This window comes from Dioscorea cayenensis, unplaced genomic scaffold (genome assembly GCF_009730915.1).
Source record: "Dioscorea cayenensis subsp. rotundata cultivar TDr96_F1 unplaced genomic scaffold, TDr96_F1_v2_PseudoChromosome.rev07_lg8_w22 25.fasta BLBR01000431.1, whole genome shotgun sequence".
NCBI classification, from domain to species: Eukaryota; Viridiplantae; Streptophyta; class Magnoliopsida; order Dioscoreales; family Dioscoreaceae; genus Dioscorea; species Dioscorea cayenensis.
Genome location: NW_024086822.1, coordinates 58117 through 80343, shown reverse-complemented (window position 1 = coordinate 80343; position 22227 = coordinate 58117). Strand labels below are relative to the sequence as shown.

Genomic DNA, 22227 nt, shown 5'->3' with positions numbered 1-22227 from the left:
TTAACAATCACTACCTAGTGCAGTGCAATGGGTTGTTATATTAAATAGTGAATGGACAAACCCAGGATCAAATTTATTGGTCAGCAGTGTTGTTCACATATTGTAGAATACTATATAAATATTGTAGCTAATAGGAGAGATTTACTAGCTCGATTTGGTTCTTGAAAATCTCTTTGGCATATACGTGCCATGTGACATCTAACCGAATTAACAAATTTCTAGGATGTTAATAAGCTACCCTAATTGGTGCACTACCATATATGTGAATTCCTTGAGACCCCCTTTGTGGGGCAGTGTTTTCACCTTTGTCAAAAAACTTTTTTTTATAAGTTAAAAATGTTTATAAGTCCATTTGTTAAAATTAAATTTATAAATAACTCTTTTAATAACTTAGTTATAAATTATTAAAAAAACAACGTATTTCTATATAAATATCAAATGTAAGAAATCAAGCCTTATTGAATTTACTGAAGCATTTCCCTTTCACCAAGAATGAAGTTAAAAACAATACTTTTGACCTAGGCTTGATAAAGCATTTGGGCCCGATGACTTCCACTTTCCTTTTTCCAGAAATATTGAAACATAGGGGAACATGATTTAGCCAATCTTTGTGATGGTTTCTTTGAGGAATCAGTCAACCTAGAGAGAATCAACTAGGCCAGCATTTCCCTGATTCCTAACAAATCCATCAGATTTTAGGCCAAGTAGTCTCATTAATTTATCCCTTAAAATCCTGTCCAAACTCCTTGCTACCAGGTTGAGCAAGTCATAGAATTGCTAGTAGATCTCTCATAGTCGGCTTACATCAAAAGATGATGTATCCTAGATAACATTGTTACTTCATAAAAACTAATTTTTAGTCTCCATAAGAGAAGACTATTAGGTCGCATTATCAAGGTCGATTTGCAAAAGCTTTTGATATAGTTGATTGGAATTTTCTACAAGAGCTCATAGTGGCATATGGATTTGGGTCAAGGTGGATTGGGTGAGTGAAATAGATTTTGATTTCTTTAAAAACAAATTTCCTTTTGAACAGAGTCCATAAAGGTTATGTTAGACACCTCAAAGGCCTAAAGCAAGGAGATCCCCTCTCATCACTTTTGTTTTCCCTGGTCTTTCATGTTCTAAGCCTTATGTTTAACCACGCCCTAGACTTTGGTGTCCTGTTCTGAGTGCCATTAAGACCTTTAGAGAGAATGTGTTACCTACAATATGCAAATGATCTATTAGTCCTAACTATAGGGGAGATTCAGGATTTCATAATTATTAAGCTAATCCTGTACCTCTTTGAAGGTTTGTCCAAGTTGACCATCAACTTTCATAAAACAAACATTTTCTCAACAAACATTTTCTCAACCTCAATTAGTCAATTGCTTGCAATCTTATTAGCTTAAACTCTGAAATGTGTAAAAGGTTTTCTCCTAGTAAAGTATTTGGGGGATACCTATCTTTGGGAGTAAACCAAAATGATAGGACTGGGAAGTATTAATTGCAAAAATTAAGTTCAAATTAACCATCTAGAAGGCTAGATTCCTTTCATTGGGTGGTAGATTAACCTTGGTCAACTTAGTCCTGTCGTCTATTCCTTCATATTCGATGTCCATTTACAAACATCCAAGTTTGATGGTGCAATCCATCGATCGAATAAGAAGGGACTTTCTCTAGATTGGCTGGATATAGAAAGACTTAAGCCCTGTTAGTAAATTGGAAACTCTTATGTTTGCCTCAAGAGAAGGGGGTCAGGGTATTTTGAATATAGAAAACTTTAATGCCACCCTTCTTGGGAAATGGTGGTGGAAAATCACTTTTGAAAGCCTTTGGTGTGAAACTAAGGTTTTCTAGTTTGATTATTATCAGGACTCACCAACTTTGGGAAATTTTCTGCCGGTCTTCACGTAAGAAGTCTTTCTTTTGGAATGGCCTCCTCATATATCCCTACTCGGGTTCTAGGGCCTGCGCTTCCTCCAACATCATCAATGGTTCCACCACCTATTTTTGGTATGACAAATGGGTGAACAATTGTTCACCAATGTACCTATAGCCAGATCTCTTTAGTTCTGCACAACACCCTTTTGCTACAATTAAGGAATTGTTACACTTTGCTAATTTTACATGGTTCCTCACCAGCTTGCGCTTTAGAAACTCAACCATGGGACTCTCGCCCAAGGAACATCGGCTTGTGACACTAAAACGTGGAACCTTACAACTAATGGGAAGTTCACTATTAAATCTTTTTATGGGTTCATTAGTCATGGAGGTATCCTCTGTGAGACATCCAATATTATCCTGAAAAGTTTATGCCCAAAGAAAGTCAACCTTTTTAACTGGCAAGCATGGGACAATTATATCCCTACTTTAGACATTCTGGCTGTAAGAAGGTGTAACAAACTTCCTACCACCAGTTGTGTCCTCTATTATTCCGCAATCGAATCCTCCAAAAACTCTCTCCTTCTATGTTAGATGCTAACAGTATTTGGATGGTTTTTGCCCAGACTTTCAAACATTCTTCCTCTAAGAGGGACGCTGGGACTATAATATGGAATCTTTGGCTGTAAAGAAACACACACTTTTTAAGATAATTATTTTGCATTTTCTTTTGTGATCGCCAAAACCGTTTATATGTTTTTGACATGGATTGTAGTAGCTTTGGAAACAAAGAAAGCTAGGTTAGAAGGGTCTATTATGACAGCTAAGCATAATTTGGGGTTCCTTGGTCAGCTTACACGATACGACAATACGTAATAAGCAATTTAGAGAGTAGGGTCCATAGTTTGCTCACAGCCATGCTCCTGACTTGGTTAGGGGTTTTGTTATCTGTTACCATTCTTATATCCCATCCTGCTCTTTTTCTCTCCTCTAGTTTTTTGTTATGTTGTTCTTTTGTTGTACTTTGTTGGCTTCCACCACTAGTGGACTACTTTGTTGTTTTTTTTTTCTTAATGAAAGCATGTGGTTTGTCCACTTTTTTTTAAAAAAAATTACCAAACAAGATAAGTGTATTTAATCTCAACTTATCCACTTATTGAGCTGAATGAGAAAGGCTCAACTCATTTAGCAACCCTATTTATATTCTCCTTTTTTAGTAACCTCAATGAACCATGCTAAAAGAAGGAAAGTAGCAACAAGTTCTTTGAAGCTTTCAACTTCATTTGCCAATCCTTGAATTTTTTATTTAAATTGACGAAGAACTTTGCTCATTTTTAAAAGCTTACATGAAACATCCATTGTACCATTGTATTGTGCTGTTTGGGATGAATGGCGGAACACAACTTTTAACTAAAGACGGAAAGTGATTTGAAATAGTACTTTTCTCAATTGTCATTCCTTTAACTGAGTTGTTCTAATGAATGCAAAACAGTTTTAAAATAAACCCTAAATAGAATTGAAAATTAGTAAATAAAAATAATGAATAATAAATAATAATAAATTAATATTAACTATAATGGAAAAATATTAAACACAGAAAAAAAATATTGCACCATTGCACTATATTATAATAATGCTTGTTAGCACAAAATACAAAGGACGAAAATATATTGACAAAGGTGACAAGCGCTAGCCCATATGGCAGTTTAGGCAAGTACCGTGAACACCAAAAAAATTTTCAGAAATCAAATCTGACTAATAAATTTTCTATACCATGCAACTACGGAGTGGAGAGATGCAACACCTCTCACAAAGGACTCACGAGACCCATTTAAACAGTATTATAAAACAGTATATGGGCCCAAGAATAGAACCAATTTAAACAATAATGTCAACAATACCTAACCTGAGGATAGTGATAAATAGTCTACTACAGTATTTCATCATAAATAATTGTGATCTAGCACTTTGCCCACCACTGCATGGTGTCATTACCACTGGGCTACCAGTGGTTTGACAAAAAGAAGAATATATAAATAGTATTATGATGGTATAAATCATGCCATCTCAAATCGATGGTTTTTTATACGGACTATTTCTAAAGTATTACTAGTTTTTTTTTCTTTACTCACATCCATCTCTAGTAGAAGTTTTGTCTTTTATATATCTTTCTATTTTTATTTTCCTTTTGTTGTCTTATAATTTTTTTTAATGTCTTATAATTTTTCCTATCTTTTAATCGAGTTTTCATTTATCTAATTACTTTGCTAAACAAATAGAAAAAAAATTTGCTAATGATGCTCTTTGAAAAAAATTAATAAAAATTCAATTGTGGTGTATTTTCTTACTTTTGTATTTGATGCGTATTACTGTTTCTTCCACCTTTAGTTGATATTTTCTTGTATATCGCAAATATGTATTTGTGCCCTTTTGTTTTTAAATAACACGTGATTTATTTATTTTTAAATTAATTTTGAGATTTCATTAAAATTTTAATTAAAAAATGGCCTTCAAAATAAATAAAAATTTAAAAAATGTATTAATAATTAAAATAAATACATAGATTAATACATCAATTTCTTTTAAAAAATGACTTATAAATATTTATCTTATTTAATAATTTATAAGTTTATTGTATATTTTATTATTTATTATTCATCATAAATCTAAAGTGTTACATTTATTAACTATGCTTTTAGTAATAAATCTCTATACTTTTCTAAATGTGTCTATTTAATTGTCCTATTCTTTTGTCATTTCAATTTTTTTATTTTTTTTAAATACCTGATAAAGGCACATTAATAAATAGGGAGATCAACCAAACAATTTAAAAAAATAATAATAATAAGGTGACGGTACAAAATATTACTATTTTTAAATATGGGTGGCCATGGAGCTGTTGACATTGAAAAGTCACCAAGCAAACCGATCTACTATCTGTGGACGGTCTCACCCCCAATAATATCTGATCAAGAAGTGGGTTCAATCAACCGAGTCATCTTTCTTCCTGAGATCTCTCGTCGGGAACAATGGCCGTGGAAGCTATTCTCGTGAAAGCCCTATGACTGATCATCGACTTAACAGCACCTCCTGTCCTTCAATATCTACGCCCAATTTGGGGAGGAGTTGATGAGGAGCTGGAGAAGCTCCGTAGGTATTTACTCCAAATCCAGCCTCTGGTTGAAGATGCAGAGGAGAGGCAGCTCATGGATCAGACTGTCAAGTCCTGGCTGATGCTGCTCAGAGATGTTGCCTACGATGCTGATGACATCCTTGACCAGGCCAACACACATGTCCTACTCATCCAGCGCAAGGCCCAGTTTTACGGTCCCTTAAAAAGCAAGGTGCGTGACTTTTTCTCTCTTGATCATAACCCACTCCTGTTTCAACTTCAGTTGGGGCACAAGCTTAGAAGCATCAACCAAAGAATAGATGGTATCATAGAAGAGATGCACAAATGTTGGGGGTTTGGCCGGAAATGCGACCGGTATGCGGGCGCGCACGGTTGCCCGTAAGGTTTTTTGCCTATTGGTAATGTAGCAATTTACTGTAGTATGAATACTGTAGCACACTGTTCACTTACGGGGTTCATGCGCCCGCATACACCCCGTGAAGCTCACTGGCGATCTTGTGCGGCCCGTATGCAGCCCGCATAAGCTGCAAAAAACCTTCAATGTCTTCCTTGAGGCTTCAAAGTTCCTCCCAAGTGTTCTACAAGGCTTCAAAGCTTCAAAACAACTCATAAAATGCTATCAAACCCCTCATTCATGTTAGAATGAGATGATCAAACAAACAAAGATTCAAGACAACGATTTTTAGTGTGGAAACCCTACAAATCGAGGGAAAAACCACGGGACTCCTTAGAGCCTCTTAAACATGTATCCACTAGGTCAATAAAGGATTACAATGGATCTTCTCTAGCTAACTAGAGGTTTACAAGCACAAGGACAAAGGCATTCATGACAGAAGAGTTCTCATTGACAAACATCATCATCATCATCAAGATGGCTAACAAACAACAAGTAGGGAGAAATAGAAGGATCAAACCTAATCAATAGGTAGTGCTTCTTGCAAGGAGTCTTCTCCCGGAGTTTGAGTGAGATCCGGCGAGGTTTGGCCGTCCGATCTCCTTGCCCTAGCCTTCTCTCCTTCTCCCTCTTTTCCTTCCCTCTCTCACTTCTTTTGGATAATCACACTCATCACAAGCATAACCTATTCTCATTACCAAGGAATGAGAAAACTTTCACCTTGTAAAGTTACCTCTTTGTCCTCCATCTTCTCCACTATTGACCTAGCTTCATTTTTTTTTTTTTCATCATGGGCATGGAGCCTAATTATTCATCCAACCCAACAAATGGGCTGGACCCCAACAACAAGTTCAATTTTAAGGTTGCAGACAACAACAATAACAACAACAGTCCTTGGAGGAATAGGCCACAAACACAGTCTCATGTAATTGAATCAGAAGTAATTGGCAGAGATGAAGAGAAAGAGCAAATAGTGCAGATGCTGATACGTGATCATTTTGAAGAGAAAGTGACAGTGGTTTCCATAGTCGGTATGGGCGGTTTAGGTAAGACGAAACTTGCTCAGTTGGTCTATGGAGTTAAAGATGTAGAGAGCCACTTCCAACTACGTATATGGGTATGTGTCTCCGATGATTTTAATGTGGCAAAGCTCGTTGGAAACATCATACACACAGCCTCTGGGAAAGTTTGTGATCATACAAACATGGAACTGCTACAGAGGGATCTACGACAACTCCTGGGGCATAAGAGGTATCTGCTTGTATTGGATGATGTTTGGAATGAAGATCACATGAAGTGGGATGCACTTAGACATCTGCTTCTCGATGGAGCATAAGGAAGAAGAATTTTAGTAACCACACGCAATGAGAACTGCTCAAGGATAATGGGTGCAAGGAAATCTTATACTCTTCAAGGTTTATCAGAAGAAAGCTCCTGGGCTTTGTTTGAACAAAGAGCATTCACCACAAGTGTATCAAGACAACCACAATTCCTAGAGATTGGTAAAAAAATTGTCAATAAGTGCAAAGGGTTACCTCTTGCAATACAAGTAATGGGGAGTCTCATGCAATCCAAGATCGAAGAAAGTCAATGGCAAGCTGTGTTAGATAATGAAATATGGGATATACCACATGCTACAGATAAAATCAGACCAGAATTGTGGATAAGCTATGTTAATTTGCCTTCTGAAGTGAAGAAATGTTTTGCCTTTTGTGCCCTCTTCCCAAAGGATAGTGTTATTGAAGTAGATATGCTGGTTCAATTTTGGATCGCTCATGGGTTTATTCCATCTCAAACTGGAAAAGATATAGAAGTTGAAGGCCATGAGATTTTCAGTGAATTGATATGGAGATCTCTTCTACAATATGCTACTTATGATTGTGGACTTTGTAAGATGCATGATCTCATCCATGACCTTGCACAATTTGTTACTGGAGATGAGTGCTCCACATTGGCTGAAAGAAACGAATTCATGAAAATTTCAAAAAGGACCCGCCATTTCGAATTAAATTTTGATGTAGGATATGATATGGGTGATTGCCCCCCTAGTGTTCGCACTGCATTAAATGTCCAAACAAACTTCACTGGATTGTCAAAGTTGATGTCACGCCCTGAACCTGGCTCCCCTGGCCCAGTGCACTGACAAACGGCCACACACCCACCAAGCTGAGGCTTAGTAGGCATGTAAGGCCTCAAAACCTGTTCTCAACAAATCACAAAAAAAGTCTAACAGAGAGCAAAGGCTAGAAACAAGAATGGAGTTCAACACTAAAAGAAATAACTAAGTGTCTTGCACAGTTTCTACAAATTTAATCAAATAAAAACTATGCCCACAACAACGGGACTTATTACATGCTAAGAAGATTGACGGTGGCCCAATGATCCCTGCTAAGCTATCCGTCACTGACCTCTACTTTTGATCTGAAAGAAAAAAAAATAACAACAAAATTTATGAGCTTGACAGCCCAGTAACCACCCACTAAAAATATAGGGATCACTTATCAAAAATCATAATTTAATGATTTGCAAAAACCAAACATAAGTTTAATTCACATAACATAGATCCCCCAAACAACTATTGCCCAAAACAAATCACAAAATTCATATATTTACCCTCGGTGACCCGAGACAAAACAAAAGTCATATTTTTACCCTCGGTGATCCGAGCCAAAATTAACAAAGGCCGATATTCTGCACCGACGGCAAGCAGTGGGAAACTATAGTTTCTAGAACAAAACACGTTTCGACACGGTCAGTGTTTAACTCCCAGTGACAGGGTTATTGCAAAGTTAGTTGGGGACTAATTTCTATATCAAAGTACCTTGTTCACAAAACGATGAACTAACAAAATTCAAAACAAGCAAAGTACAAGAGTTTACAGTAACATGATCCCATTTTTTTGTCATATCAAAATAAACCAATTAATAGAATCCATACATTAACAGATAATAAAAATAATAATATTTGTTAAACAAAAATTAAATAAAATACCCAAAATCAGTAGAATAGAAAATCTGAATTTAAAAAAAGTTAACAATAATCTTTAAATATAGTATCTGAAATTCACAAGCTATACTGTCTGAATAAAACAAATGAAATACAACTTTGAAATTCAAAAGTTAACTATAATTTAAACAAAGGAATAATAGTAATAAAAAAAACAGGAATGATATGATCCTGATTGCAAACGTAGTATATATAATAATTAAAAATTTAAGAAAACTAATATTTAAATAATTTCCAGATCTCTTAGTTTAAACATATCTTTAATTCAAAAATTTAAATAATCATAAATCAAATACATGAAATTCAGATGGCAAATAATCAGGATTTAAAATGAATTAACTGAAAATTCAAATACTTGAAATATTCAGGATTTGAGTACACATCTAGACATTTCAGATTCTACAGGATATCATTAATTTGAAGTTTTAAATATATTAAAAATAATTCCGAAAATACTGTTAATTAAATAAATATAATTTGAATAATGAACTGAAACCTATCTATCACAAAATAAATAAATAAATACTTATTTTCACAAATTTAGCTAGTGTCAAAGAACGTATATACATAGCATAATTTATATGTGGGATACTTACCTAAATGTCTCACAACTCCAAGACTCCAAATCAGATTATCCAAAATCAAGCACTCGAAGGATGCCCTAACAAACATAAATCATGTGCATAAATGAATGAATAAACACAAAGGTTGGTGAACACATATCAAATTTCTTAAGGTAGTCTATAGGGTGGAAACTAAGAATGAGAATAAGTAAGATCTCACAACCACAATAAAATTCAAGCACCTACCTTGGATCTTTCGTCACAAAATTCAACGAGGAACAAAATATCAAGAGCACCTACCAAGGTCACCACACGACACGAGAAGAGATAGGGTTTCCTCCGGTTTTCTACTCTCCTTTAATTTTTAAACCAAAACAAATATCGCGTGAGGATCCTCGCTCGGGTGTTACGGAACGATAAATCAGATCCGGGAGGCTGGGATAAGATAAGGGTCTCCTTTTAAAATATAAATAAGTAGTTAAAATTTAACTAAAAGTAATTTAAAATTAATTAAGAGGATGGGGTCCACAGTTGAAGTTGGTCAGAGTGTTCAAGTTTTATTATGAAGCAAATGTTGACGAGCTGTCTACATCAATACAATATTTGCACCATCTAAGATATCTTAATCTTTCTGGTACTAAAATAAGGGAACTACCAGAATCAATCTGTATGCTTATAAATTTGCAAACATTGAACCTGAATCATTGTTATTATCTTACTAAACTTCCCATGAGCATAGTGTACATGAACAGTCTTAGACATCTTCATCTTAGTGATTGTCCAGAACTAAAAATCATGCCGTCCAGTTTAAGTCGATTGCGTGGCTTGAAAACATTGATGAAATACATTGTCTCTGAGAAAGCGGGGGGAACCAGATAGGAGAGTTAAAGCATTGGAATCTTGACAGTGAATTTGACTTGTGTGACCTCCACGAGGTGAAGAATGCGGATGAGGCAAAAGAAGCTAATATGAGTAGCAGACAAAACATTAACTCATTGTCCCTGTCTTGGGGAGCATCGGGTGGCCAATGCGAACAAGTGTTGGAAGCCCCGAAACCTCACGTCTGCATTAAAAAGTGCTCGACTGCATGATTATCCGGGCACACAGTTTTCAATGTGGATTAGAGACGGACAGCAACTTCAAAATTTGGTAACGATCAGACTAGAAGGTTGCCAAGGATGCCAACAACTCCCACCCCTGGAGCAATTACCTTATCTTAAAGAACTCACTATTAGTAGAATGGATGGCATCAAATACATTATTAATAACACGACAGGCGATGCATTATCATTATTCCCTGCATTGAGGTTTCTGAGGTTGCGTGAAATGGCTAATCTAGAAGGGTGGTATCCGGGGGAGGATAGAGAAACTGCTCCACCCATGTTTCCATGCCTTGTTAATGTGACGATTACTCGTTGCCCGAAGTTGACAACCATGCCACCACAAATTCCAACTCTCATAGATTTATCCATAACAGAATCATACTGCGGGACACAAATCGCACTCATGTCCAAGGAGAAGGGGTTCTTCAAGCATTTGAAATCTCTTGAAGCATTGTCTCTAGAGAGATGTGAGGAGTTGACTTTGCTACTGGAAGACAAGGAGGACACAAGACCCTTAAGCTCATCACTTCGTTATTTAGATATTAATGATTGCAGTCAGTTCTCATTATTAGCGGCTTTGCGGAACCTCACCTCTCTCGAAACTCTCGCGATGGGTCATTTTGAAGAACTATTGTCCTGGCCGGATGAAATGTTGAGAGATTCTGAGTCCCTCAGAGAGCTGCGTTTATATTTTTGCAAAAATTTGATAGGTGCATCATCACAAGGAGATTGTGGTCTACCGTTTCTAGAGGATCTTGGTGTTTTTGATTGTGATGCGCTGATAGAATTGCCCAAGTGCCCCACATTACTCAAGAGCTTGTCTGTTTTCCGATGTCCAAACATCAAGTTTTTATGTTCAGATATGGGACACCTCACTTCATTATTTAAACTAGAGTTATCAAAATGCCCTGTGCTAGAGTCTCTACCAGAAGGGATGCAAGGCCTTACTTCCCTTCAGAAGCTATATATTAAAGATTGTCCAGCACTGAAGTCATTCCCAGAAGGCCTCCAACAGCGGCTTCCTACTCTTAAAAGGCTTTAAATCAGTGGATGCCCTAAGCTAGAGAGGCGATGCGGGCCATGAGGAGAGTATTTCCACCTTGTCTCTAGCATCTCAGAAAGATCCATAGAAAGCAGCTCTAGAAGGACACTACTAGCACCTTGTCTATAACATCATGAAAGCATAAATGGTAATCCCTGTTCCTGCTTAAAGTAGTAGTACTCTCATGCCAAGTTATGATCAAATGCATTGCGACAAATTCTGTCCTTTCGGTGGCGAATTTCATCAGCCGTTTTGCTTGCTTGCTTGATACATTTTATACCTTTTGGTGCCACCTTCTAACTGCTATTATTTTGTTTTAATTTCTCTTTTATTTCTTTCTTTCGTAGAAAATATAATGAACAGAACATTTCTTTTATTAAATACCCATTGTCTTTGTCAAAGAATTTTAACTAAGACTTAACAGTTTATATGTATTCTGCGCCATTGTTTTCTTTAGATAGCAAAGTAGAAGGATTTATTTATTTATTTATTTTTTTCTTTCAATCTGTTATCTATGCTTGTATTATGATGCATTGAATCATGTAAACTAACTAATATTGTAAGCAACATGTATGGAATGTCTTGGAGTATGTCATTATCACTGCCTTTTCCCTTGTGTGTTTGTAATTAGAACACTAGCTGTAACATATTCTTATTTGATAAAATCTAGTTCTGCTTGTGCTTCTTTCACGCTTGATGTGTGCCTTTGTTTTATCTGTCCATGTTCATTGTGCTTCCTATGGTTAAAAAAGACTTGTTCTTGTTATAATATCTTGGCACAGGACAACAGAGGAAAAGATGTTTCCTAGTTATCTCATGTCTTTCATTGTGTAAATAACTCTCGAGGTGTACTCTTTCTAGTTCTCATTTTTGCAGTTTCCCTGAGTTGATCTCATTGTCCAAACCAACTTCCAGCCATTTTATCAGTGACTATACTGCAGCAAGTGGTAATGTATTACTCTTAATAGTTCATGTGACTCGGTTGTTTATTCAGGAGGTGGAGGAGGTTTTGATATTAGTGAATTGCTCTGTGCAGGGACCACACTTCATTATCAAGAGGATGAGATGCCCAGCTGATTCACATATTGTTTTGCACAAGAATTTTGGGCTTTTCTCTTCAAAGAATTGGACTTGTATTAGCTTTATGCTATCTGTGACTAAGCAAATCTCCAAAGGATAAAGGCTCAACATGTTAAGATAAAACCCCCCAGCCCCCAGGAGAAATAAAAAATTGGCTTGGTTTTCCCGATCGAACTCAGGAAGAATTTGGAGTTGCTGGTGGTTATTTCTTGGCAACAAGTAGAAAAGTTCATTACATTATAGATGGATCCTCAGATGCTGTTATCTATCATCAGCAATCAGCAGAAGCTTATTGCTTGGAGAATCAAAGCCATTGTTGCATGTTTTACCTATAGAATGAGTTTGAGAATGAAAAGAATTCCTCTTCTGATTTCAGAATTGATTACAAAAATTGTGTATTGTTGATTCTGGTGGCCTTATTTTCATTCATTTAATGAAAATTTGATTCCAACTCCTTTATGAGAAATTTAGGCAATAAACCAATAATGCCAATAATGAATATGCCTATCCAAACGAAAGGTTAATTGTTCTCACCATTTTCTTAGAGCCCATTGTCCACTTTCTTTAGTACTGTGCAAATTCAGTTATCTTTTATTATTAGTTGTCCTGTTTACCATCTTATGTTTGTCTGTTTGTTCTTGTAGTTTGTTTGGGTTAGTTTGGTTACGTTCAGTTTTTGTTCTGTTTGTGCCTTTTTTTTTTCCATAATTAGTACGGTCACATGTTCGTTCATTTTTTGTCTCTGAGATATCATCCCAAACTTTATTTGTTTATCCACTTTAACAAAAAAATAAAGGATTATCTTATAAGCAGAAACATTTTATATTAAGTACAGTAAAAGAAAGATTGTTAAACAAGTTTATTTGGATCATTAACCTCAGTTGCAGGCCCAATCTTAGAGTAAATGAGGCCATAAGCAAAATTATAAAACAATTAAAATAATTTTTAATAAATTACATAATAAAAATTGTTTTATATTATGAGAATGGCGAACGGGTTGACCTAAGGTCGAATCCCTTGTCGATAATATTGTTTTAGTATTGTGCATGCACTGAACAGTATAAATCATGTACCATCACTGTTCATTTAATATTCATGGGTCTCATATGGGAGGATGTCATTTTTCTTCTCTCAAAAGTAACATGGTAAAAAATATATGAACTCACTTTGATTTCTTAAATATTTTTTGGGGTGCACATTATATGACTCTAATCACTCATATGATGTTAAGCCACTGCCTATCACCCCTTTGTGAGTGGCACTTAAAAAGTTTTATATTTATGATTCTTACTAATATGATTATATTGATAATAATAATAATTATTATAATAATTATTATTATAAATAAATAAATAAATTTTAAATATTTTTGTTTAGAAATATCGTGACTTACGAGGCCAAAAAAATCAGGCCCCTGATATAATTTTATTTTATCATAAATCAATTAAGTGGACTAAATCCTATATTTTAAAAATAATTAAGATTTTTAATAATACGGTTGAGTAAATATATTATTATTATTATCATTACTTTTAATTTTAAATGTACTTTTAAAAAATGATGAATTACAGGGCCTTATTAGATTAAGGGGCATGGTGATATGCCATAATAGCCTATGTCCAAAGCCTGCCCTGCCGAGTTGTGGCTAGAATTTGTTGATTTATAGAATATGTTGATGGGGTAAATTTTTTAATAGGGTATTAAACTATGGTTCTTTTTCATTTTGGCTTCCAAACTTCAATTTGAATCAAAATGGTTATCTAGTTTCAATTTTATTTCATCGAGTGGTTACTTGAGAGATTCTAGCATATTTTTGATGTTGTATATGTCAGAAAATTCTTTTATCATCATATATATAACTCATTGGCTATTCAGCTGATAATTCTATCTCACCTGTTAATAGGGAAATTTTGACATTACATTATCAAAAATAGGCCAAAATCTATTGAATGATCTTTTGGTGAAACAAAATTGAAGTTGGGCAATCATTTTAATTCAAATTGAAGTTTGGACCCCAAAATGAGCTATAGTTTGATATCCTATCAAAAAATTTACCCATATATTGATATATAGAGTATAAATTAACTTACCCTCATCATGTTACCAACTTAAATAGTTGAATTAGTATTAAACTCTTAGTGGATCAATTCTCCCCCAGCTTTGTGTTGTTCTCCTCCTCTTTTCTCTAAGTCAGTTGTACTCTCTTGCATGTGTGGTCTTCTCATATGTTTTTCTTTCACTTTTGTTTTCTTTAATTTTAATAAATAAATATGATTTATCCATTTAAAAAAAAAATCCTAAAAGTAAATATTACTAATTATCTAATCAATCACAAATATTTATCCTTTTGTGATTATTGTGAGGTTTAACAAGAGCCATGTTCTCATCTTTTATCTCCCACATGAATTGTTTGGCCTTTTGATTCATATGTAGTTTTAGTGATGCTTGTGTTGAATATATATATATATATTATCGTTTGAATCCATCTTAGTTCATATGAACACAAACAATTGTGTTCTATGAGAACCAAAACACTTGGTGAAAATTATCAAACTAATTAACAGTTCCTTCTTTAGCAATTATTAATAATTATATTGATTTAAAAAATCCATTTCACATGGTTTAGTTTTGTCCAATGTTCTTGAAAAATTTTATTTTGATCAGTTATTCTGATTACACCATTGTCCACAGTCTGTGGGAGACTTGTGGACCACTTGGATGTTCCCTTAGGCCTTCCATCAAGGAGACCGGGATCTCCTAGCACATGTTATATTTGGAATATCTTGTTAGTTTGAATTCTATGCTAAATTAACTTCATAATGATATTAATTCAATCTGAATTAAAACTGAATAAAGTGGTCTATAACATCATGAAAGCATAAATAGTTAGCCATGTTCCTACTTAAAGTAGTAGTACTCTCATGTCAAGTTATGAACAAATGCATTTCAACAAATTCTGTCTTTTTGGTGGCAAATTTCATCAATTGTTTTGCTTGCTTGCTTGATACATTTTATGCCTTTTGATGCCACGTTCCAACTGTTATTGTTTTAATTTCTCTTTTATTTCTTTCGTTCATCAAAAATATAATAAACAGAACATTTCCTTTATTAAATACCCATTGTCTTTGTCAAAGAATTTTACCTAAGACTTAAAGTTTATATGCATTCTTTTATTTTTTTTTATTTTTGAAAAAGTAGATAAACTACATGTATTAAAAAGGGGGAAAAACTGATGTTGGAAATCCTAGGTTGGAGGTGAGAGGGAAAGAACAAGGAAGGAAAGAGAGAGAGAGAGAGAGAGAGATAGGGAAGAAGGGTTCAGGAACTGATAATCTCCCTTTCACATTCAACAGAAGTTCCTTAAATTCAACGGTCAGCTATCCAGCTGTAACAAAACGACCGAGTACATAATTAAGATAACAGACTTTAATTAAAATAACTAACTTCAAAAGTCCATATCCATATAGATAGGCTATCAAAACCACCCGATCCATGTCGTAGCCCAGCCCCCTCATTAGGTGAAATCTCGGTATTTGGTGGAGCCGGTCGAGACCCTCTTACGTTCAACATTCAGTCCGCCTGGGAAAAGCACCTTGTCCTCAAGGTGGAAATCTGGAAAATCCCTCCGGAAGTCCTAGAGTGGTTCCCAGGTGGCGTCGGATTCAAGACCTCCGTTTGGCGGTAGGTTTGGGGGTGGTAGGCGTTGCTCATTGCCAAGGTCGTCCCCTATAGGCAGAATAACTCCTTCCAAAAAGCACTCATAAAAACGGGGTCTCGGTCGGATACGATGGTGGAAGGGAACCCATGGATTCTCACGATGTCCCGGATGAACACAAAGGCAACTTGGGGTGCGGAAAACTGTGGGCCCAGGGCGGAGAAATGGCCGTTCTTGGACAGGCGGTTGACGACGACCAGGATGGTTGTTTTCCCAGAGGATGGTGGCAAGTGGGTGATGAAGTTGAGGGACATGGAGTTCCATATCTTGTCTGGAATGGTGAGCCGTTGAAGTAAGCCTTGAGGGGTAGTGTTGAATGGCTTGGTGGACTCGCAGATGGCGCAGCGGTTGACGAACTCCTTCACCGAGCAGCGGAGCTCCGGCCAATAAAACACATTTGCCAATCGAACAAAGGTGTACTGGATGCCCACATGCCCTCTGCTGGCCGAAGTATGGAACTCAGCGAGTAGCAACAGCTGGAGTGTAGTCTCGGCAGGGACCAGCACGCAACCTTTATAGAGCAGGACGCCGTCCCTAATGGAGTAATGGGGATTGTCGGCGGGGTGGTCCTGCATGGAACGGAAGAGTTTAATTAGTGCAGGGTGATGTGTGTAGCTGTGCTGGAAAGCATCCCATAATGTTGTGACGGGGCGGGTGACTGCGTAGATGGTGTGTATGCTTGGTGAGTGCAGGCGGGAGAGCGTCAGCGGGACCGTTCAGAGACCCTGGTTTGTAGAGGATGTCGAAGTTGTAGCCTAACAGCTTGGTGAGCCAACACTACTGCTCGGGGGTCTGTATGGTCTGGTGGAGAAGGGCCCGTAAGCTCTGGTGGTCGGTGAGAACGGTGAATCGCCGCCCAAGGAGATAGTGTCACCACTTCTTGATGGATTCGGTGATGGCAAACATCTCCTGGCTGTATGTGGACGAAGCTTGGAGCTTGCGACTCAGTAGCTTGCTGAAGAAGGCGATCGGTCGGCCCTTTTGGGCTAACACCGCCCTAACACCGCCCCTATCCCACTTCCAGACGCGTCGGTCTGAACCTCGAAGGGGAGAGAAAAGTCGGGCAGCTGGAGGACCGGTGTCGTAGTAATGGTTGCTTTTAGGTTCTGAAAAGCAGTGGTGGCTTCGGGCGACTAAACGAAGGCTTCTTTTCGAAGGAGGTTGGTGAGCAGTATAGTGAGTGTGGCATAATGTCGGATGAAGCGTCGGTAGTACCCGGTAAGGCCCAAGAAGGCCCGTAGTTCCCGGACAGACTTTGGAAGGGACCACTCTTGGATGGCCGTGATTTTGGAGGGATCAACCATGACCCCCAGAACAGACACCCTGTGTTCGATATAACCGATCCCAGTGCTGCCGAATTCACACTTCTGCTGCTTGGTAAATAGCCGATGAGATCTGAGAAGGGTGAAGACTGCATGCAGGTGCTCGACATGGCTGACCCAGTCCGGACTGTAGATGAGGATGTCGTCGAAGAAAACCAACACAAAACGACGCAATACATCCTTGAACACCAAGTTCATAAGCGCACCGAAAGTTGATTGGGCGTTGGTCAGGCCGAAGGGCATCACCCGGAACTCGTAGTGGCCTTCATGGGTCTTGAAAGTCGTCTTCTCGATGTCCGGAGAGTGAATGCGCACCTGATGAAACCCGGCACGGAGGTCCAACTTGGAGAAAACCTGTGCGCCGGTGAGCTCATCGAAGAGTTCCTCCATGATTGGTATGGGGGAATCGGTCCTCGATGGTGACCGCGATTCGCTAGCGTGGTAATCAACGCGAACCGCCACTGCCATCGCCTTCTTGATGAGCGGGACCGAGGCGAGTAAGGGCTCGAGCTAGGGCGGATGATCCCTTCCACGATCATCTCCCTGACGAGCCTTTCTATCTTCGCCTTCTGGAAATACGGGTAACGGTATGGTTTAACATTGACGGAGGTCATACCTAGAAGCAAGGGGATGCGGTAATCCAGAGGTCGCTGGGGGGTATCCCTGATGGTGAGGAGAAGATGTCCGAAAACCGTGATAGGATATCTCTGAGGGACGAGATAAACTTACGCGGTGCTTGCGGACCCACCTTGGGTTCAACGCGCGAGTTGGCATGGTCAACTTCGAGGTGCCAATATTGGGCCGTCTGGTGCGCGTGACCCGTCTTAGCCAGGGTTGATGGGGAGATGTAATTTAATGTGGGGTGGGAAATCCCATGCAATCGATGCGGGTGTCTCGGTGCTCGAACTAAATCCATAGATCGCGGTAATCGAAGAAAACGGGACCCAGTCCTTACAGCCACTGTACTCCCAACACGAGGTTGGCACTGTATATTGGTAATTGCAACAAGTCAACTGTGAAGTCGGCGGCCCTAGTTTCAGACTGACTTGGCGGCACTGTCCCCCGCACCCTACGGACTCGCCACCCAACGGTCACCCGGAGATGCGGCGAGGGCTGGACTGTGAGGGTCAGGTTCTCCGGCAGACAGCCTTGGATGAAGTTGTTCAAACATTAATAAGGCAGGATGTAGATCTGACAATTGGAATTACTTTGCAAGCTGCATGCGACTTGGGAAGTCAGGGGGTTCTCAATATTCAAGAGTTTAACTCGCCTTTGTTGGGTAAGTAGTGGTGGAAAAATCTTATCAAAAGCTAAGTAGTGTGGATCCTTAGTTATTCAATTCAACTACTTCCAGCGTAATCATTTTTTTAAACCATTTCCAAAAGGCACCTTTAAATAGATCCTTCCTCTAGGGAGGCCTCCTTAGCTACATACCAGTTGTTAGGCCTCTTTTGCCTCCTTTTTGGAACCTTTCCCTACTCGTTTTTGGTTTGACGAATGGATGGGAAGATGCATGATAATTGCTATATTATATAAATGCTAATACTATCTTATGCACTTAAACTTGTCCTCAAAAGTATTTTTAAGAGTGAATTAGTACTCAGTTTGTTCCATCTATACTTTTAGGCCAATATAAACACAACTCAAACCAAAGCATGACATCGGGAGTAAAACAAAGCCAAAAATAGCATTCAAAAGAATACACATGTCACGCCCTGAACCCGGCTTGCCAGACTCGATGTGCAGACAAACGACCACAGATCCACAGGACGGGAACCCAAAGAGACTTGCAAGGCCCTCGACACTCGATTCTGGGACAAAACAAAAACTAAAACAACCGACTGAGTTGCAGGGTTACAGACTCTATAGAGTATACAATGCAAGGATCCAAGAAGTCTAAAATTCAAAGTACAAGAATACAGGGACAGACAATGACAAGAATTCAAATTTTACAACAGAACAAGACAACATCTACAGACTATCTTTCAAGATCCACACCGGTCTACCACTCTTGATTTGAAAAGGATTTAAAACAAATCCATGAGCTCTCTAGCCCAGTAAGTAATTCAGAAATTTATTTAAAACAACAGAGTTTATAAATCTCAATTTCAAATATTAAGAATAATTAAAAGTTTAAACATAGTTTAAACAATACAAAATAAATAATCTAACAGAGGTATAGTTCTTAAGTAATACCACTATTCAAGAACACTGTAATCATAACAATACCAGATTTCAAAGCTATAAATCCAAAAATTTAGAAAATTTTCTATATATGAGCATAAGTCTCCAAACCATAGTTAGACTAAAACAGAAATTTTAGAAGTGTGTTTTCAAGTATACCGAATTTTCAAAATAATACAAATCTCCAAAATAATAATTTAACAAAACACAGAGTATGATATTCTAATAAAAGAATATTTCCAAATATGCCATTCACCAAAAATTGAAAACCAAAAGTGCGATATCAAAACTACAGAAACTACAAGGCAGGACAAAAAGTTTGTGTCTTTGTAGAAAATCAAAATCAAAAGGACAAAACAACAAATAATTAATAGATTCCAACGTATGTCTCCAAATTTACTATAGATGCCAGAGGTCATTTGTTTACCCTCGGTTACCCAAGCCAGAATAAGAAAGGTTATTTATTTACCCTCGGTGACTCGAGATTGAATAACAGATGGTCGTTGATTATTTCACCGAACGGATACGGTGCGAAACTGCAGTCTCATTTTCCAGAATTTCGTATCGATAAGGTCAATGTTTAACCCCCCATTGATTGGGTTGCATATTGCTCTTTTGGAGATCAAAATATTCAAATACAAAAATGTTTGCAATGTACTAATTTCCAAAAAAGAATCCGACAGTTTTCAAGCTCACACGTACATAGAAATATTGAAAATTTCAAGAAAAAAATGATTAACCAATTAAAATAAAATACCACAAGCATAATTAACAGTGAAACCAAAAAAAAAAAATTATTCAAATAATCACAAGGGTGGAATTAATGCATAATTATTAATATATCGAAATACCAAAGAGTGAAGATACAAGATTTAATGTATCTCATCATTCCAAGAATATAGCCCACTTATTTCCAAAATAACTAGATAAATAATTGCAAAAAGAATTGATGCTAGAACATAGATGATCACAATTTCAAAATGAAGATAAGCAAAATATAAAGGCAAGTGGACATGTTAAAGGATAAATAAATAACCAAAGCTAATGGAAGGTGGACAGGTTAAAGGATAAATAAATAACCAAATAATAAATAAATAACCAAAGCTAATGGCAGGTGGACATAAAAATTCAAGTGCTTATTAAATCTTAAAAATCTAGTTATTGGTAATAAATAGGATTAGTGAAAGGATAAATGCTTTGTCAAAATAATTGGAAGTAATAGGGGAAAATAAACATATAGAAATTTTGGCAAGGTAATAACACCATGGTTCAACCAATCCTAGAAACTAAAGTCATAAAATAAGATGTCATTCCTAAAAATAGTTTCAACGAATAATCACAAATAAATTTCAGAAATTTATATGAAAATAAACCAAAATAATAAAATGTTCAATACAAGAGTTCAAGGGATTACTTACTTGATGATCTCCTAATTCCAATAGAAATTCAAGGTTATCTTCTCAAGGTGGTCCTATAACCCAAGGGGAGAACCAAACGAAAATAGACATGAATACTTGGAAGAGTTCAATCACAAAGGCTAAAGATAAGCTAGTCTAAAATACCAACACTCTACTACAAAGCATGGTCTTTCTAACTACAATTTAGAACTCATAGATTCAAAGGAAGCAACAAAAGCAAAGCATCAAAAGCTATAATTAATTGAACACAACTCAAGCTCTACCAACGTAGTGGTTTAACTATGCCAATGCATATATAATTTCACATTATCACAACCAGGATGCAGGCCACTTAAGAACTATTGTAATGCACACATGCACACACATTAAATAAATATAATCTATATATATAAGGGCAGGCATATGCATGTAAAACCATACACCAATGCATGGATCATGCAAGCTAGCATTCAAGGGTGTAAACATATGGTTTCATGCAAATGAGAACATGGTTTCCTACACATGTAGGAGTGGTTTCAAACATATATGTATATATATAGAGGTGGTTCCATGCATGTGAGTATATATGTACATTCAAGGTCATGAACTACAATTAATCACTAGACACCAAGGTGTTGTCCAGCATAAAGAAGATAGGGTTTCATGCATGAACAAGTCCAAAAAATCCATCAAAGAGTGCAGCTCTTCAAGAAAACAAAAGCATAAATGCCAACAAGGTGAGTGTACACAAAGGCCAAAGATAGCTAACATGAACAAGCTTTGTACTAAGATCACCACCCACTAATACCATGCAACTAAAAGCTTCCAAACATGCTTCACACCTGAATTTAGTCTACAAACATGCTATAAACTTGGATTCAAGCAAGTTTCTTATACTACTCAAGCACCAACTCTACCACCAACAAGAGAGAAAGACACCTACCTAGACTTGAGGGAGCATCATGGTTCATTGATCTCCTTAGCCTCGTCTCTGGTCGTTAAGATCTCCGGTAGAAGTTTGAGCTCCGCCGATGGTACTAAATTCTCCTCAACTTTCTCAAGAGAGCAAGGTGGAGTGGGGGATTGGAGAAGAGAGGGATGGAGAGAAGGATGTTCAAAGGAGGTAAATGCTTGGTTGGCGACATGGATGGGATGGGAGTCCGGGAATCCCTCCAGAATTTCCATTCTCCACAAGACTCTCCCAGCAAGGTGACAAGAAGAAGAAGGGATTAAGGGAGTAAACTAAAAGCTTAGCAACCTAACTAGGCTTTAATGAAAAGGAGTAGGTCCACAAATGTTGGCGGGGTCCATAACACGAGCAAAGTGCACGGCCATATGCTTGCTCTGTACCTCTTAAGCATTGGTAATGAGGAATTCTAGAGAAATACATGAACCAAAAACATGGATGTGTCCATAGCCGCA

General features: G+C 37.3%; 2 protein-coding genes across 2 annotated transcripts; both read left to right on the top strand.

The window, feature by feature from the left end:
- Positions 1-4746: 4746 nt before the first annotated feature.
- Positions 4747-6764, top strand: LOC120254371 (putative disease resistance protein RGA3). The gene is made up of 3 exons (XM_039262478.1): positions 4747-4846; positions 4951-5323; positions 6243-6764. Exons 1-3 carry the CDS (start codon positions 4747-4749, stop codon positions 6727-6729), a joined length of 960 nt encoding a protein of 319 aa, XP_039118412.1. The 3' UTR covers positions 6730-6764.
- Positions 6765-10051: 3287 nt separating this feature from the next.
- LOC120254369 (putative disease resistance protein At3g14460) lies at positions 10052-12597 on the top strand. The gene is made up of 3 exons (XM_039262475.1): positions 10052-11255; positions 11969-12054; positions 12144-12597. The coding sequence occupies exon 1, from the start codon at positions 10076-10078 to the stop codon at positions 11105-11107; it is 1032 nt and encodes a 343-aa protein (XP_039118409.1). The 5' UTR covers positions 10052-10075; the 3' UTR covers positions 11108-11255; positions 11969-12054; positions 12144-12597.
- The last annotated feature ends 9630 nt before the right edge of the window (positions 12598-22227 follow it).